Raw genomic sequence first — 20,490 nt, forward strand, 5'->3', positions numbered from 1 at the left:
TTTTTTTTTAAAAAAAATAGCCACCGATCGAGAGGGAGGGAGGGAGTAAGGAGAGAAGGAAGAGGTGGCCAGATTTGCGTTATATAGGGGCGCACTATAGCGGGGTTCAGCTGTACATATTATGTGCTGTTCGAGAGATTTTAAATCCCTCAAGTATTATGCTGGGTTGTGTGGTTGACGAGTTTCCGTCATTGCCCGTAGATATTCATGTTATGTGATGTCATTATGTAAGCAGTATGTTCCTGCCCCATGACCTGCACACTTTATATGGTATTATCCTGTGATCGCACACATGTCCCAATCGTGGAGGAGACGTGAGGTTCATTAATGCACTTAGAATTTGGCATCCCCAACTAAAATTAAAAACCTTATTGTTTGTCATGGCCACAAAAAGTCCAATCATAGTGTTGAGGGATGGTTATATTTATTTCAGGACCCATATGTTGGCTGCATTTAAATTAAAGGACACAACTTCCATGGAAATTTCTGCAATCACCACCGCCATTAACTCCTTGATTAAGAATCTCTTTAGATATACAGTAGTTTCTTAAAATTTTTATTAAGAATTATTTTTTTCCTCCTGGTAATCACTTCTGTGTAACACGATTAAACTTTGGAGCTACGTCATTCCTCGAAACAAATTGCCGTAATCAGATGCAATGTGTACTTTCTGATGGATACAGAGTTTTTTTTTTTTTTTCCTTTGAATCTGTTGCAAGTTTATTTACAAAGGTATTCATCTTGGCGCAAACACGAATACATAGAAAAGAATAAATAGATGTCTTTCTTCTTCTTCTTATGGCACAAATTGTTCTATGTACCACATGGACCATTTGGTTTATTGGGGGATAAAATAGACATATCTGGTTTTAGTTTAAAAAAAACACTTTTGTAACATATTTTACATTAACCACATTCTGTTAAGTACTTACTGTATGGGCATTTCTCGGAGTAAACATAACTTATTTATAAGACGTAAAATGGTTAATGCATTGAATTTTTTTTTATTCAATGTTAAAAACCGATTAGGGATTTCGCTAATTACATGTCCATTGTAATAATTTTTCCTAGTTTTAGGTGAGAAGCAGCGTACGCCTCCCTCCTCCCCTTCCCCTCCTCCCATTCCCCCCAATGCGTGTATGAGTGTGCCTATAATTTTGGTATGTTGCCTCCTGAGCATAAAAACACTGTTGGAAAGGGTAACAAAAGAAAAAGATGGTGATCCGCACACATTTCGGCTTTAAAGTATTCCTAGTTATCTGGTTTTGTTTTAGTTGCCATTCAGAGGGCTACAAAGATGTCTGGAATTTATTTAAAAAACAAGAGGACACCCCTTTCATTTGAAAGGACCACAAAGTGATTTATGGCTTGGCACAATTTAGTAAATCTGGACATTGGTCCCTAATAAGCACACCTTGGACGTTGTGATGCCACTGAAGAAACAGTCTTTGCTTTACAATTGTATTTGCCCACCAGGACAAAGGGATACTGTATGTTAACTGATTAAGCCAACGAGAGGATCTGAAAACTGTGGAAACCGGTCTTCCATGGTGTAAGTCATTTGTGTGTCATAAATAAAGTATCGAGTCTTGATTAATATTTTGCCTAAATCCAGATGATATTTTGTATATCTTTCCTGAGTCGAGTCGTGTGCAAGTGTCTGCAGACCCCTGCATGGTCTTTATAGAATGAAACATCCAAAAATAGATTTTATCAATAAACCAGCAATGTTATTTACTGAAGCAATTCCCCTTTTGTATTCTTTTTTTCTTATTTTAATCTGTAAAGTATGTGACGATGTATAAAGCTGAGATTATACTTGCCGCGCACGCCTGTCACTCGTGCTACCGTGCAGTGTGCTTCGGGTGATGTCCGGGCAAATCGGGAGGCGTGGCCGTGATGTCACGTGAGCGTTTCGCACTCATTGGCTGAACAGCTTCACGTGACGCTGCTGCCGCTTGTAAATACAAATTGATTTTTCTGTCAAACACCATCGCGCCTCATCAAGCTCGCGTGCATGATGGGCGGCCTCATAGGATTCAGGGATGTGGTTTCGTGGCGCGCATGCGCACACGCGCCGTCGCGGCCAGTATAATTGCAGCCTAATGCTGCATGCTTACCTAAGCTGGCAATCGTTTGGTGCTCCTGTTATAAATCTGTAAAAATCCTGATTGTGAAAAGCCATTAAAAAAAAAAAAAAAAAAGTCTTTGTCCAAAATATTTTGAGAACCGCAACAAATGCATGAATATGATTACACCCCCACAAACGCATATACTGTACACAGACTAATAGGTATATACTTTAAAAGAATTAACATGCGACAAACTTCAAACAGAATTGGGGAAAGGAAAAAGTACGTGGGGGAATAAAATGCATCTTACAAGAAGTCCTTTTATTTTGTTTCTTCATTGTTCTGTTCCCGAACAGGCGGGAAACGCGTCAGAGTTTTTAAATATTAGTGTGTTTGTCCCTTTTTTGGCTAAAATGCCCAATAAATAATTATTTTGCTACTGGCCCTTTCTTTGATTATTATTTTTTGGCAGTGCTCTACTTCCCTTCTACGTTTTTGATCTCTCACCCTAGTATTGCAGCACGCCACGGTATTTTTCATTTCGGATCAGCTGTGAAACACCAAGAGGATTTCCTCTCCTAGCTGTGGAGACCCTGGGGATCAGCCAGTGTGTAGCCGATAACCATCCCCCTCACCTGCACCGGGAAGTAACATCGCTGACGGACATCGCACGGAGGAGTGGATCGTCCTGTCTTGTCTCTTCTGCCAGCAGCCATCACCTACCCCACCGACAGCCACGGCCCGACACTTCGGAGAATTCCATCTGGCACCCGGTAAGACGGCGGGAGACTCTGCTTGCAGGTCTCCACTTCCATCGGCCAGTCCTTACCTACCGGGTTACCGCACGTACGGCTGAGGAGGTTTTTGCCCCATTGTGCATCATCCGGTGGGGGAGTGTGTTCCATCGGCGTGGTGAGACTTTTCCAACGGCTGCTCACAGGTGAGGTGGGGGTATTCAGGCACACACACACCTTCGGCATACCCACTGGACTCCAATTTATAACGCATTATCTTTTTTTATTATTTTATTATTTATTATTTTTATTATATACCGTTTTTTCTATATATATGGACATATTTTTTTATATTGCCTATGGATTCCCTTGCATAGTGAGAGCATCACCAGAGGGTTCTTACCCTAATCTTTCATTCATGGACTGTTCCCGAACAGCTTGTCATTTGTCATTTCCACCCTTGGGCAAAAAACGCCCAATAAATCAAAATATGCTTGGTCCTTTATATTTATTTACTCCCCCTCGCTTCTCTCTCACTCAATCCCCCCCCCCCCCCACACACTCAATTCCCTCCTTCCCCTCCCACTCACTTAATTCTCCCCCCCACACGCACAATTCCTCCCTCCCCACAAACACACACAATTCTCCCCCCCCCCCACACACAAACAATTCCCCCATCCAATACTCAATAACCCCCCGCCCGCCCTCCTCACATATAAATAAGTAATTGACTAAATGGAGAAAAAGAATAGTCTATCATAGGGATCTAACCCGGCGGAGACTCTCAATTATCTAGGGGGGGCGGGGGGGCGGGGACGTCCGAACCCTAGGTGCAGGAAGGTTTTCAACCCCTCAGTACTGTGGGCTCCTTTTAACAATGTTGCTTTACCCAGCAGCCATCGGGCCAGTTGTCCCAGCTCTCTCTCCTTTGGGGGCCCTGCGTGGAAGTGCCAGCCTGCACTTAGTCACCTCTAGGTACAGAAAGAGCCACAGTTTGCTGACCCCTGGCATAACTGAAGGCCTGCTTTCTGACCCTATGCTGCAGTCAGTCAGTGACATGCTGCAGCTGATATGTAACATTATATTACGAAGTGTAACACCGTATTGTTACAGCTCCCAGAGTAATAGACAGTGCTGTTTGGAACACAGCAACAGATCTGTTTATGATACTTTGTCAAAAAGCAGAGCTCAAAAAGGTGTCAAAATAGAAATCTGTAATGGCTCGGCGTTAAAAAATATATATTCTTTCTCGTCTATTCTCCTAGATTCTTTTTGTTAGTAATTCCAAATGAAATATCCGAAGATAGATCTCTTGACGGTTAATTTATTTAGGACATAATGACCGCAAGATTCTTCATCTATAGGTATGCAGGTATACAAACTAAACAAAAGCATACTATTGGACGGAGAACGTTATAGCATGTATCGCATTGTGCTGGATGTACAGTATCGTTCTGATTTTAAATATTTCTAGGCAAAACTTTATAAAATCTACTGGTTAGCAGACAAACTCTACGTCTCATTGTTAGTGTTAAAGAAAATTAGACAATAACATTAATATCATTGAAAATACTTATCAGTATGTCTGGGCGCAAAGCCTATATTCTTATCTTGCTATTGATGGTCTCCATTTTTGTACCCCAAATGTGCTATAAACAATTCACTTATCCTACAAGTCATCAGATTTCACAATTTTCTTACAAAATAGACTGACATGAGTCCCTCAGTCAAGTCAAAATAGTTTCTGACAGACAAAATGAAACCTGAATCCCTTCTACAAATACCACTTTATAAATAGAAGATTTTTCTGGGACATGATTCAGCAATTAGTTTGGGTATTACAGATCAATAAAACCATTAGTAACATAAATAATCATAAAATATTAAACATTAGCAGCGTAAATAGCAATATGATAGAATGTATCATAATGTAACAGTTAATCCCTTCTTAATAATTTCATTTAGAGTGCACCATAATCCTTGTTTTAACCACTTAAAGCTGCAGTTCAGTCAATATCCTGCATGTGTTTAATAAATAAGTTCTGTAGTAAGAAAAAATCGTTTAGCATTTTCTGTTTTTAAAAAAACAACTTTGAAAGACCAATTTTCTTGTATTCTATTTTAACAAGCATTTACTAAGGCACTGCCCCCTCATATCCTGTCACAAGCCCTGGCACACCCCTTTGTCAGCCCTGCCCTCCCTCTTGCACATGTCAGTGCAGGAGTGCTCATGAATATGACAGAAGCAGATGAAAAACATATGCCATATCTAAAGATGTCGCCAAATTTCGCCGATCAATACATGGAGAACGAATTGACTGGCAGCTATACAGTTCTTTAGGTAATTAGAGATTGCCCACATGAAACTATTGAATTAAAAAAAAAAAAAAAAAAATGAACTGCAGCTTTAATTACAGTGCTATTCTTGGTATACCAACAGAATTTCCCTGCTCCTAAATATAGTTAATTCATTAGACTCTTAATTGGTGGTTTTTAATACTGTCTGATATATTGACCTTGCTTTTTAACTCTGTACTCGTTATCACTTGTTTATCTTCCACTGTCTTACTGAAACATTTTGAGATGGCAAAAAACCTTCAAAAATATCAGTGTATTAGAGCAGCGGTGCGCAAAGGGGGGGGGAGTTTTTCCATGGGGGCGCGGCTGCTACAGAGGTCCCGCTCTCTTCCCCCAAGGCACTTAAATTAAGTGCCGAGGGTGACCGTGTGAGGCCTCTGCAGCTTCTCCTACCTTATCTTCGGCGACGCTTCGCCATGCTAACCGGCATCAAACTACACCGTGGGGTCACGTTGCCATGGTAACGTGGCGTCACAGGCCCCAGTGACGTCATTTGACGCCGGAGGAGAGGGGGCGCGAGGCAGGAGGTAAGGAGGCAGGGGGGGGGCGCAAGTTAAAAACTTTGCGCACCCCTGTATTAGTGTAAGCTCTTCTGCAACTACGATGTTACAGCAAACATTTTCTTCTCTTTACTCATGTGGCAATGAGGATGCTAACCTTAAAACCACTGTTAAATTTCACATACGCATCCCATACTCTTCAATGTCAATACAAAAAACATTATTAACTTCAGTTAAAATAATGAGAACAATGTTTGCTGTAAGCAAAGTACTGCTGATATCACGTATCGTAGTTGCAGAAGAGCTTACATTCTAGTACACTGATATTTTATACAAAATGAAACCTAAATGACATGAATCAAAGGCGCACAGCCTGATGGGGCCCCCCCAAGAACTGCTCCCCTCTGCACAGGACCAGCGTGCTAAGGGTTAACATTGTGCTTGTTCTTTGTTGAATCGGCAGCCCCACCCACTGGAATGTTAATGAGCCATGGGGACACAAAGAAAAGATCTTTTTGTTCACAGATGCATCAGATTCAACCTCACCCACTCCAGCGTACATCTGCGCTGCCCCAAAGGCGCACAGCCTTTGGCGCAGCCAAAGGGCGTGAGCCGTTTGCTGCCGTTCGCTGATGTTAGTTGACGTTAAAGCTGCTCTATTTCTATCTGAAACTCACCAGCCCTTTATCCCCTGTACCCAATTTTCCTACTTTATCTGTCCATCAAATGTCTGTGAAGTGACTGTATAACCCAGTTCTTTTATTGTAACCATGTATTTTTTATAACTCTGTGCCAGGACATACTTGAAAACGAGAGGTATCTCTCAATGTATTACTTCCTGGTAAAACAATAATAATCCCATCAACAGTACAGTCTGTAATGTTTCTCCTTTTTTTGTACTCCTATACTTGCTATTTTTGTTATTGAATTATTTACTTTTTTCTTTTAGCCCACGGAAGCTGGCTCTCCCTGTCCTCCCACTGTCCCTGTGATCCCTGTACTACCAGTCCTTGCTGAGACCACTGTCATCCCATCCTCCACTCCACAGGTCTTCCTTGCATTTTATTTTTTAATTATTATTTGTTCATTATTCCCATTAATCAGTCATTGTCTGTCAAGTAGACGTTGCAGCTTTGCATTTGTATTGGGAAAAATAACCTGTTTTGTTTCTTACCTTAAAATATCTTCTAAACATATGCAATATATTTTGTGAGCTTTAAGATGGCATTAAATGTTATATCACAAAAGAAAATTAAATCCATTACATCGGGTTTCTTTATAAATGCAGTTTTTTCTTTAGTATAAACGTGTTTGTTCGTGGTAACGACCACGTGCTGCCTCGGTAGCTAATGCCTTTAAATTATTAAAGCAAATCTACCCATTTAAGGCCGGAAATGACTAAGTGCCGATGTGGGTTATCATATCCTGAATCGACCGGACCTGGCATTAGCTTGAATGGCGGACAATGTCTGGATCGGGGTGGGAGACCCCATGCCGGCACTTACAGTAGTGATTATCTCCTCCTTTCGCCGTTCGCGCAGCTTTTAAGCACAGCATGAGACTAGCAAAAGAAGTCAATTCACAAGTGATATTCTTTATTGGCTAGATGCTAATGGTGGAGGTTTTTTGTTGCCTTTTTCACCCACCATAACTTAAAATGTAATGGTAAACCTACCCAGTCTAGAAATATTGCAAAGCAAGTATAAACCAACCTCACACTGATGCCAATTAAGGTTGAAAGATGTCTGTGAGTGGTTTGACTTGCTTTGCTAGTCCCATGCTGTGCTTAAAAGCTGTGCGAACGGCGATGCATTTGCTTAAATGGGCTCTATGTGAATGGATATTCCAGGAAAAAGATGACACGTGTGCTCATTTGCATTTCATTTCCCAGAATCCCTTGCTGCAGTGGGAGCACTGTATGCTAGGTGATAATGGTTGAAAGGCAGGGGTGCAGACCTGTCTAAGACATGTGAATGTGCTCACAAGTGATATTCTTTATTGGATATATAATATATTCACTGATTTTATTATTTTGTTTGGGTAAAAAGGTGGTTCAAACTGAAAAACAAATAGAAACATTACCTTTTTATTTTTGACTAGTAATGTGGTACCTGTAGCATTCGGTTGGCATTTGTTTGTAATTGGCTATGGATGCGAGATCTCTTTCCTGTAAGAAAATGGGTGTTTAGAATATGATATACAGGCATACCCCGGTTTAAGTACACTCACTTTAAGTACACTCGCGAGTACACTACCGACACACTTTATTAAAGTGTGGCCGGTACCGCAAGCCGGGAGATTTCCCGGCTTGCTAGTGGCCGCCCCTCGTCACGCGTCTTCGGGAGCCTGCGCCCCCTGCACGCGCGTCCAGGGGCTCCCCGAGGGAGCCCTGGTGTCCCGCGATCGCGGGACGGCGGCAGGGGGTTCCGGGGGACCCGGCGGACCCGGCAGCGGTAGGGAGAGCGCCCCGATCGGAGGGCGCTCTTCCGCTGCTTCGGCGCGCGCCCGTCACTCTCGGGCGCGCGCCAGGCTACTGCTGCGGCCAAGAACGGGCAAATGCTCGAATAAACTTGGCCGCAGCAGTAAGTACATATCGCTCAATAGGAAAATAGCAGCTCACGCATGCGCCTGTCAGCACGTCCTGAACAGCAATACCGGCTCCCTACCTGTACCGAAGCTGTGCGCAAGCGGGGAGACTATAGAGCCTGTTACACATGCGTTATTTACATCAGTTATGCACGTATATGACAATTGCGGTACAGTAAATGCATCGATAAGTGGGGAAAAGGGTAGTGCTTCACTTTAAGTACATTTTCGCTTTACATACATGCTCCGGTCCCATTGCGTACGTTAATGCGGGGTATGCCTGTACTGTCATACAAGTGAATTTTTTTTTTATTATTATAGGTTTTGTTCTGGATTGTGTGGTAGCTGTTAATGTGTGGAATGGTTTTTCATTGTATATGATACAAAGATTTAAGTCGTCTTCACATGCTCTGTCAGGGCTCTCCTGTCAATACATCTGAAGAAGTGACCCACTTAAGGAGCTGAAAGTTTGCATCTTGCTAAATCTATAAAGAGCAATCATTTCGGTACTTTAAAAGATGGTATAACCTAAAAAATACACTTCAGTACCATTACTGTAACTACAAATAGCAGTAGTATAACACGCATTATATAATAGGACTTTTCACTTTGATATGTTCAATTCAGAAACGTCTAATGAAATGTTCTTCAGTCTCTATAAAACATTTGCATTGACAAACGCTGGTAATGTCCAAAAGAAACTCCACATGTTTAGGTTTAGGTTCTGTTTGTATTGGCAAATGGGGATTAGAAACTACCACTGTTCCAAAAACATAATACATTAGACATGATATGTGGCATGGTTGGTTTCCTCATTTTACTTTCTCTGTTAATTAGGCTTTTACGAAGTCAGCTATGAGAAATGTTTTGGATCTCTTAATGTACGGTCTAATTTAAATTGGTAGATCTTTCTCCTCAGTAAGTGATGTTCATTATTTAGTACAGGCAGTCCTCGTTTTACAACGCTTCGCTTTACAACGAATGGCTTATCCAACGCTGTGCAATGCATACCTATATTCATTTTTACAACGCCAAAACGGCTTATCCAACGCTCTTACGACGCTTTGCAAAGTTGTTTGTGTATATAATATATATATATATATCATATAATATTATATTATACTATATAATATATTATATTATTAAATTACATGATATATTATGTTATATTATATATAATACAGTATATAACCTATATAATGTATGTGTGTGCTGCATATTTTATTGCCCAAGTAAAATATTTTGAGTATTTTAGCATTAAAAATGCCTTCAGGAACGGAACCTTTCATTTAAACAGTGTTCCTATGGGAAAACGTGTTTCGCTTTAAGACGTTTCGCTATCCAACGCCATTTTGAGTAACGCATTGTGTTGGATAACCGAGGACTGCCTGTATCATTATGATGAGTCAATATGTTCTGTAGCACAATATAGCAGGGTTTAAACCAGTGTATTGTTTATGTGTATATATACATACACGCTTATTTGTTATTTATATGATTACCACGTGTATTACTACTGTGAAGCGCTATGTACATTAATGGCTCTATATAAATAGATATGTATGTATATATATATATATATATATATATATATATATATATATATATGCAGAAAACAAGAAGAAAAAACAGGCGCACTCCTAGTGTGATAAAGTATAAAACAGTATTTATGAGATTGTAAAATATAAAAAGCGCACTCACAAACAGAGTAAAAATAATAGCATTTATGAGATATACTCAATCGCCTTGAAGCTGTGAAGGCAATGTATCAGCCTGTCCCGTTGGTGCCACCTCTGGTGTATCCGTTGGTTCAGCAAGGTGCACTGGAGCCATCGCAGCCAGATGATGTAATAATCAGCAACACGGTCAGAGACTCCCTCCAGATACACCTCCCACAGCTCTTACTGCTCACCAGCAGGCAACTGCAAACCCAGAAGCGACAGCAGTCCCAAGCAAAATAGCAACAGCTCCAAGGTACTCTCTCCGTTCGTGCAGTAATGTCAGCCACAAACTCGCCTCTTTGGGAAACGCCCTACGTGTTTCGTCACTAAGGACTTCGTCAGGGGTCATTACTGCACGAACTGACCTGAACATTGCAGGGACCCCTTTAGGGATGCTTGCGGGGGAGACTAGGGTTCCTACAAAACCCCTGTTGAGAAACACTGGTATAGACAATTAGGTGATATACATTTTTGATCAACACTGCAAATATTTTTGATACTTGAAAAAAAATTTTCCTATCACTAAAAGTATTTTCAAATTATCTAGTAATTTGATTCTTTAGATAATGTGGCATTTACAAATGTTTTAACTGTAGTGTTAATTTCAAATTCATATTTTGTCTCATATTTTGGTGTGTACAGTATAGAGAAAATAACTAAACAGCACAATAGTGTACTCTAAGGCAGGGCTGCGCAAACTGGGGGGGCACAAGATTTTTTTTTTTTGGTGGGGGTGGGGGGGGGGGGGGAGGGTTGGCGCAGCGCTTGGAGGCCCCTTGCTCTTCCTTAAGGAATTTAAATTAAATGCCGGGGACAGTGCGAGACCTCTGTACGTATCTCTTACCTTGACTCAGACGAAACGTTGCTATGGTGACGTGGCGTCAAACGGTGCCGTGGGGGTCATGTGACGTCTCAAGACCTGCGCCGTTATTTGACGTCGTAGGAAGGTGGGGGGGGAGGGGAGACGCGCGAACACAGAGACAGTGCTGGCAGGGGGGGGCAGTGCCAAAAGGTTGCGCTCCCCCTGCTCTATGGTGCGTACTATACAATAAGTTTTACAAAAAATAAATTAAAGTAAAACAGGCACGAAAATCTGCAAATAATGTGAATATGATGATGGTGAAGAACCTATTTACAATCTTACCGTTTTTATTCATGTTTCTTTCCAAGGCAAATCCGCCAGCAGTGATTGTGAACACAGATAATCTGGACACTCCACCCTATGTAAGTTTATTCACATAAAATAAATGTATCACAATCTTTCAATAAGTCAATAATAGCATTATTTACAAATGGAACTGTTTGTACGTTGTGAGACCTCAATATCATTTGAAAGGCAAAATGTACACAGATGTGGAATACCAAGCACTATTACACCTCCATAGTGGGACCTCTGTTGTTCAAAAAAGCTAATGCGCAATGCCATGTTGGTACAATTTTGCTGAAGGAGCACAGTTTCTGTTTGTAAATAAGCAATCTTGTAGATCCATTTTACTTGCAGCTAATTATGAGCTAAGGCAAAAGAGCAAGATAATTAGCTGATGGCTAGTTCTTTGCGCTGCTAATAGTACTCTAGCCTTTTCTTTGTTGTTTATTTCTTTAGAAACAAAAGCTGCTAAAGCTGTGCATTACATTTCTAGTATTACTGTAGTGAAGCTTACTATTGCTTGGATCTTTTCCCAGTGGTTTCATTGGAAATGTGTATACAGTATCACATCTCATTCTCACGACTGGCTGGGGAGAGTTGCATTCATACTAAAATCTTCATTTTCTTTCTCTGGTGGTGAATTGAGCTTTAGTTTTCAGCAACCACATTAAAACCTTTGAGTGTTAGAAGGCGGTAGTCCATTGCTTTGCACTTTGACTCCCGGAAGGACCTTATTTACGTCCAATGTACAGTATAAATTAATACATATCCCATATACTTTGATATAAAGGTTTGTGTAGCATTCCAGTATACATGGTAGTACAATACATGCACTGTGCAAACTTGGCTAGAAGAGCTTACTATCTAGTGTTTGATGCTTGAAACAGTGGGACATGCTGAGGTTTATGCTCACAGGTTAGCCGTAAAATCTAAAAATGAAACCACTAAATGTTGTGGTTTGGACAAAATATGCAACATAAGTGACCTAACTTCCGTGCATTGTTTTGAAGTTCATTTTGTATGCATTCATCACTGAAGAGTTCACATTTTATATACAGTACTCCAAATTAAAATGCAGACATTTTTGTTTCAAAACTTGTAATGAGAGAATTCATACACTGCTACAGTATAGGACATTTACCATTCAGTGCTAAAATATACAGAAAAGCTAACGGCAAAATGACATGTATTGATCTTTTTCAGTTACGTTGCTGTAAATCTTAAAAATAAAAGTATATATCAATAAATTGAACACATACTGCCTATGGGTTTAAACGCATCTTGTAATTGTTAGTTTCAGACACCGCTGCATATTAATTCTGATGGCATAAAGGGCTTTGGTATTTTACACAAATTAACTAGTGGCTTATATCTGGGTTACTGAAACATTTCCATTTTGTGGACCACTTCTAATAGAATTGTTGTGAGGAGCACTATCCTTGTATTTATCTCTCTTCATATTTAAATGTGCATATTATGTGCATCTGATTGGTACTGGGCCTGTATCTAAAACCGCTTTAAAAAAAAAAAAAAAAAAAAAAACAGCCTACAGGAGAGAGCGACCCAAAGTAAAGTTCGAGAACATGCTGTCTGTGCATACCTTACCTTTACAAACACTAATAAAGCAACCACTGCAATCATACTTTCTATAGTTAATTAGGCATCAAACTTGTGCCTAAAATGGATCTCCATTGTATCGGACAAATTTGTAATACCCTATTTCCTCAATTCTAAGACGCACCTTTTTTACGATTTTCACATGTCTGAAATCGGGGTGCGTCTTAGAATCGATGTATTTAAAAAAATAATAATAAAAAGTGTCTATAGTACTAAACTCTTCTTTTCACTTACCATGTTTCAGGAGAGGTCCCATGTCAGCGGAGGGAGTGGGGCGGTTGTGCGACAGGACAGGTCCCAAGTCTGCAGGTGAATGAAGATAAGTAGACGGCGGGCGTGCGGCGGCGGCAGTGGCAGGAGAGCTGAGCAGGAGCAGAGCAGCATAGGGGAGCGGCTTTGGAGGTGCACACTGTAACCGGAAGTCAGACACCGGTCAACTTCCGGTGTTACAGTGTGCACCTCCCAAACCGTTCCCCTATGCCGCTCTGCTCCTTCTCAGCTCTCCTGCTATTATGATTTCCTGCTTCCGCACCACCGCCCGCCCGCTCGCCCACTGTCTTTTTATCTTCATTCACCTGCAGACTTGGGACCTGTCCTGCCGCCACACTCCCGGCTGCTGTCCATCTGCAGACGTGGGACCTCTCCTGCCCCGCCGCCCACTTTATCCTCTGCTGCCATGGGACCTCTCCATGATAAGTGAAAAAGTAATTTTCCTCAATTGTAAGGGCCAAATAGATGGTGCATCTTACAATCGATGGCGTCTTACAATCGAGGAAATACGGTACATTAAATGGCATTGAGAATTCATCACAATTAAAAATGATACTGATCACTAATTGCAAGTTTTGTATGTCTTGTAATTAGAGACCGGTATTGCTATCATCATGTTATTCCTGCGTGTTGTTGGAACTAATATATAAAATCATTGATACATTTGTACACTGATCTGTCAAGTAATCACTTGTTGACAGCTTCAATTTTATTTATTAACAGGTTCAAGACTTATTTTTTTTTATAAACAACTGTGCTCTTAACATGCTACTGTATTAAAAAAATAATATATATATATATATATATATATATATATATATATATACAGTATATATGTAATCTCAAAAATATTACTTGTGAGCACATTCACATTTCTTAGACAGGTCTGCAACCCTGCTTTTCGCCATTATCTCCTTGCTTCCACTGCAGTATGGGATTCTGGGAAATGACAAATGAGCACACAGTGCCACTTTTGTCTCAAAACCATTTTTACATGGAACTTTTAAGCCAATGCTTGCTTTTAAACATAGCCTGGGATGAGATGCAAAGCCAGTGAACCCACGCACAGGCAGACTGTTTCGACCTTGTGGGTCTCGTCAGTGTGAGGTTGGTTATACTGGCTTTGCAATTTGAGACATGAGTAGGTCTTCACCACACATTTATGTATCAATACCGAACCATTAACAATGTTTCAGAGTGAATAAAAAGGCTTATTTTGACACATCTGGCATTAAAATGTGTGCTATATATATATATATATATATGTGTGTATGTGTGTATATATATTTATATAAATAAAGCAGAATGAATATATATATATATATATATATATATATATATATATATATATATATATATATATTCATTCTGCTTTATTTATATAAATATATATACACACATACACACACATACATATACAGTGTTCGACAAACCTATACATTTGCTCGCCCCAGGCGAGTGGATTTAACATCGTGGCGAGCTCCTATTGGCCCAAGCAGCACACGTGTGGTACTAGGTGGCGAGTAGATTTTTTTGTTCGGCGAGTAGATTTTTTGGTGATCTGTCGACCACTGTATATATATATTCGACAAATCACCCAAAAATCTACTAGCCCAACCAAAAAATCTACTCGCCACCTAGTCCCGCCCCCCAACCCTAGTCCCGCCCCCAACCCGCTTTAAAATAAAATATATAAATAAAATACATTTAATAAATTCCTAGTCAGAACATTCGTTTTTGACAAATGTATTTATTGTATTACATTATACTACAATTAGTCCTTGTTACGTGTGTGTAAGTAAATGTTGGATCTAGAAATAAAAGCCAGGTGTGAGTGACTAGTTTCCTGAACCCCTTAACCAGTGTCTGGACGTCCCCGCTTCATAATATCTAAAGCAGCAATCCCGCCTGGGATCTTACCTGATCCGCAGTCCCTCAATGTCCAGGTACCCGCATTCCCGCAATGTTATACATTGGAGGGAAGGTGTTCCCTACCTGTCTTCTGGGTTAGGGGGGGTTCCGATGTCTTCCATGTGAAGCTTGAGTCAAATCTGGAAGAAAGCAGTATAAATTATGTCGGTGTAGTATAGGGCAGTTGAGATATACAGGGTAAATAAGATATCCAGATCGAGAGTGTGAGACAGAGAGAGAGAGTGGGTGTGAGACAGAGAGAGAGAGTGGGTGTGAGACAGAGAGAGAGTGGGTGTGAGACAGAGAGAGAGAGTGGGTGTGAGACAGAGAGAGAGAGTGGGTGTGAGACAGAGAGAGAGAGTGGGTGTGAGACAGAGAGAGAGAGTGGGTGTGAGACAGAGAGAGAGAGTGGGTGAGAAACAGAGAGAGAGAGTGGGTGAGAGACAGAGAGAGAGAGTGGGTGAGAGACAGAGAGAGAGAGTGGGTGAGAGACAGAGAGAGAGAGTGGGTGAGAGACAGAGAGAGAGAGTGGGTGAGAGACAGAGAGAGAGAGTGGGTGAGAGACAGAGAGAGAGAGTGGGTGAGAGACAGAGAGAGAGAGTGGGTGAGAGACAGAGAGAGAGTGGGTGAGAGACAGAGAGAGTGGGTGAGAGACAGAGAGAGTGGGTGAGAGACAGAGAGAGTGGGTGAGAGACAGAGAGAGTGGGTGAGAGACAGAGAGAGAGGGTGAGAGACAGAGAGAGAGTGGGTGAGAGACAGAGAGAGAGAGTGTGGGTGAGAGACACAGAGAGAGAGTGTGGGTGAGAGACACAGAGGGAGAGTGTGGGTGAGAGACACAGAGGGAGAGTGTGGGTGAGAGACACAGAGGGAGAGTGTGGGTGAGAGACACAGAGGGAGAGTGTGGGTGAGAGACACAGAGAGAGAGTGGGTGAGACACAGAGAGAGAGAGTGTGGGTGAGACACAGAGAGAGAGAGAGTGTGGGTGAGACCCAGAGAGAGAGAGAGTGTGGGTGAGACCCAGAGAGAGAGTGTGGGTGAGAGACAGACAGGGCAGGGGGAGACAGACAGGGCGGGGGGAGACAGACAGGGCGGGGGGAGAGACAGGGCGGGGGGGAGAGACAGGGCGGAGATAGGGGGGGAACTGACTGATGGGGGGGAACTGGGTGGGGAGATGGTGACTGACTGGGTGACTTTGACTGACTAGGTGGGGGGGTGACTGATCTGGTGTACTACACACACACATATACACACACTCCCCCATATACATACACACACACACACACACACACACACACACACACACACACACACACACACACACACACACACACACACACTCCCTCATATACACACACACACTCCCCCATATACACACACACACTCCCCCATATTCACACACACACACACACACTCCCCTATATACACACACACACACACTCCCCCATATACACACACACACACTCCCCCATATACACACACACACACACACTCCCCCATGTACACACACACACACACACACACACACACACACACACACACACACACACACTCCCTCATATACACACACACACTCCCCCATATACACACACACTCCCCCATATTCACACACACACACACACACACTCCCCTATATACACACACACACACACACTCCCCCATATACACACACACACACACTCCCCCATATACACACACACACACACACTCCCCCATGTACACACACACACACACACACACACACACACACACACACACACACACTCCCTCATATACACACACACACTCCCCCATATACACACACACACTCCCCCATATTCACACACACACACACTCCCCCATATACACACACACACTCCCCCATATACACACACACACTCCCCCATATACACACACACACACTCAAACATATACACACACACACACACACACACACTCCCCATATACACACACACTCCCCCATATACACACACACTCCCCCATATGCACACACACACACACACACCCATATACACCCCCCCATATACACACACACTCCCCCATATACACACACACACTCCTCCATATACACACACACACTCCCCCATTTACACACACACACACACACACACACACACACACACACACACACACACACACACACACACACACACACACACACATACACACACACACTCTCTCTACACACGGGGGGGGCAGAAGAGAGGAAAGGCCGTGACCAGCACCACGACCCCGCTCCCCCCCCCTCCCGCTCCAATCTCCCGGACCCGCGGGCTGACACGTGGATCAGTGTGAAGCGGGGACTTGAGGGGAGATCCCCGCTCCAATCTCCCGGCCCCGCGGGCTGACACGGGTGGTAGCGGGGACAGGGGGAAGGCACAGATAGTACTTACTGTTTCCTCCATGGGGAAAAAATGGCTGCTCGTTGGGGGCGGGCTCATATAGAGCCTGGCCGCGCGCCCACAAAGCCTGGGAGCGCGCGCCAATCAGCTGTCAGGCAGGGGGAGTTTTTTTGTTTTTTTTCAGCGCGAGCAGGGAAATTTAAAAAAACAAACACGTGTGCTGCTTGGGCCAATATTTACTCGCCCGGAGGTTAAATCCACCCGCCCCGGGTGTGTAAATGTATAGGATTGTCGAAAACTGTATATATATATATATATATATATATATATATATATATATATATATATATATATATATATATATATATATATATATATATTGCTAGTCCAAATATAAAAGGTATCACCTAATACTGAAGAACTAATTTATATATATATATATATATATATATATAAATTAGTTCTTCAGTATTAGATGATACCTTTTATATTTGGACTAGCAATTTATGTCATAAGACATATATATGTATATGTATGTGTGTGTGTGTGTATATATATATATATATATATATATATATATATATATATATATATATATATATATATGTCTTATGACATAAATTGCTAGTCCAAATATAAAAGGTATCACCTAATACTGAAGAACGAATTTATTCTGCACTATATATACACGGACGCACGTCCGGAAAATAATTGGACACTGATACAAGTTTTGATATTTCGGCTGTGTACCAAAATAGTCAAGTTACAGGTAAATCATGAATATGGGCTTAAAGTGCAGTCTATCAGCTTTAATTTGTGGGTACTCACATCCAAATTGGAGGAAGGGTTTAGGAATTAAATCTCTTTAATATGTAGCCCCCTCTTTTTCAAGGGACCAAAAGTAATTGGATAATTGACTCAAAAGCTGTATCATGGACAGGTGTGGCCTATTCCTTCGTTATTTAATCATCAATTAAGCAGGTAAAAGGTATGGAGTTGATTCCAGGTGTGGCATTTGCATTTGGAAGATCTTGCTGTGAACCCACAACATGCGGTCAAAGGAGCTCTCAATGCAAGTGAAACAGGGCATCCTTAGGCTGCAAAAAAAAAGAAAACCCATAAGAGAGATAGCAGGAACATTAGGAGTGGCCAAATCAACAGTTTGGTACATTCTGAGAAAAAAGAACGCACTGGTGAGCTCTGCAACACAAAAAGGCCGGGACGTCCATGGAAGACAACAGTGGTGGATGATCGTAGGATCCTTTCCATGGTAAAGAAAAACCCCTTCACAACATCCAGCCAAGTGAAGAACACTCTCCAGGAGTGCTAATATATATATATATATATATTCACATATTTTCACTCTATCATTTACACATGTATATGCCGTTCTTTTTTAGAGGCGGCCGCCTTCGGTCTATATGAGATATTAAGTATTTCGACAAATGTATTTCATATTCGGATATTCATTACTATCCCTATCTTCTCCTTATGTCTTTGCATCCTTATATAACAATATCATGTTTGTTACCATTGTCCTATTAATGTATTTTATTTGGATTATCCCTCCCTCTCCCTTCCCCCCCCTCTCCCCTCCTTCCTCCATTTTAGGCATATTGTATCCTTACACTTATGTTGCAACCATTATACATCTTATACTCTGTACATAATTGCTTCCCCTATAAAAATTACTCTTGTTATTTTTCATCTGTCAAATGGACTAGGAGAATTCCTAGATTAGTTTGTCATTGTCATCCTTTTATTATATATATATATATATATATATATATATAAAAAAAAAAATTGTGTGTGTGTTTATATATCTGTATAAAATTGGTCTTAGAAATCTGTATCTACACTGGCGACACACTTTATTCGAGCTCGGCTAGTCCCGCGAATTCGGGTGTACTCGGGTGTATTCAGGTTTCTGATCGTTTTCTGCCAGAGTGCATTGCGTTATTTTCCGGCAGGGATTTAAGCTTTTTATTCCGGCTTGCTGAAATACTGCAATGCCGTGAAAATACACATGGTGGCGCTTGCGAGCTGTTCTCTGTGAAGCCGTCCCCTATAATGAATTGTAATGCAGTATATATACTGTATATATATATATTGTATAACAACAACCCCTATAAGCCCTAACATACAGTACTGTACACATACAATACAGTATTGTATATGCACATACATAAATGATACTACTGTATGGGCGGCGGGGGCGAGATGTGTTTGCAGCAGAGAGAGATCCGCTGCTCTCTCTCTGTGCAAATATCGGCACAATAAAAATTATTTTAAATACATTTTTATTGATAGTGTACAATAAAAAAATACACACACACACAGCACAGCAGCCGCCAAAAAATAAATAAATAAATCTAAATAAATAAATAAATGACAATAAATACATTTGAAATACATTTTTATTGATAGTGTAGATGTGCAGGGGGTCTGGAGACCCTCTGCACATGTACAGTATCAATAAAACACATACAATATACAGTATAAATAAACACTCGTTCTTTACCTTAGCGGCTATGCGCTATGGTAAAGAAGCATCATTTCTGTATTTTAATAATATTGTACAGTGAGCAGGGGGTTCCCTGAGCCAGAAATTAATGCTCAGGGACCCCCCCTGCTCCTGCTCAATATTATTAAAAATACAGAAATGCTGCGTCATTACCATAGCGGATAGCCGCTAAGGCAATGAAGGGGTTAACCCACCGTGCCCGCTTTATTGTGTGTAGTGGGGATGGGTGAGGGGGGGGTATTTGGCCCTTGGTGTGAGTTTAGGACTTGCGGGGGGGGGGTTTGCGGGTGCACTGTGTGTGTATTTTTTTATTGTGGGTAGCGGGAGGGTGGGTGAATGGGGTATTAGCCCCAACGATGGTTGTTTAGGGCTTGCGGGGGGGGGGGGGTAGCGGGAGGGCTTAACCCCTTCATGACCATAGCGGTATTAACTGCTACGGTCGTGAAGGGGTTAAGTGTACCCGCAAACCCCCCCCCCCCCCCCCCCCGCAAGTCCTAAACTCACACCAAGGGCCAAATACCCCCCCTCACCCATCCCCACTACACACAATAAAGGGGGCATGGTGGGTTAACCCCTTCATTGCCTTAGCGGCTATCCGCTATGGTAATGACGCAGCATTTCTGTATTTTTGTACTTTATTTAATACAGTATGTAAAGCCTAAATTGATACATTTTTGCAACTCTTCCTTCAGTCTCAAGGCCAAGGCCAAG

General features: G+C 41.7%; 1 protein-coding gene across 30 annotated transcripts in view; it reads left to right on the plus strand.

Annotated features, from left to right (window-relative positions):
* DLG1 (discs large MAGUK scaffold protein 1) overlaps positions 1 to 20,490 on the plus strand; it is a 257,330-nt gene that overhangs the window by 133,336 nt on the left and 103,504 nt on the right. For 18 of the 30 annotated variants that reach the window (XM_075571128.1, XM_075571129.1, XM_075571130.1 and 15 more), the window contains 2 exons: positions 6,614 to 6,712; positions 11,142 to 11,195. In XM_075571128.1, the coding sequence (XP_075427243.1) occupies positions 6,614 to 6,712; positions 11,142 to 11,195 (153 nt within the window). The remainder of the gene's footprint in view (positions 1 to 6,613; positions 6,713 to 11,141; positions 11,196 to 20,490) is intronic. The other 12 variants (XM_075571142.1, XM_075571140.1, XM_075571144.1 and 9 more) reach the window with 2 other exon arrangements.

The sequence above is a fragment of the Ascaphus truei genome, chromosome 14, assembly GCF_040206685.1.
Source record: "Ascaphus truei isolate aAscTru1 chromosome 14, aAscTru1.hap1, whole genome shotgun sequence".
NCBI lineage: Eukaryota > Metazoa > Chordata > Amphibia > Anura > Ascaphidae > Ascaphus > Ascaphus truei.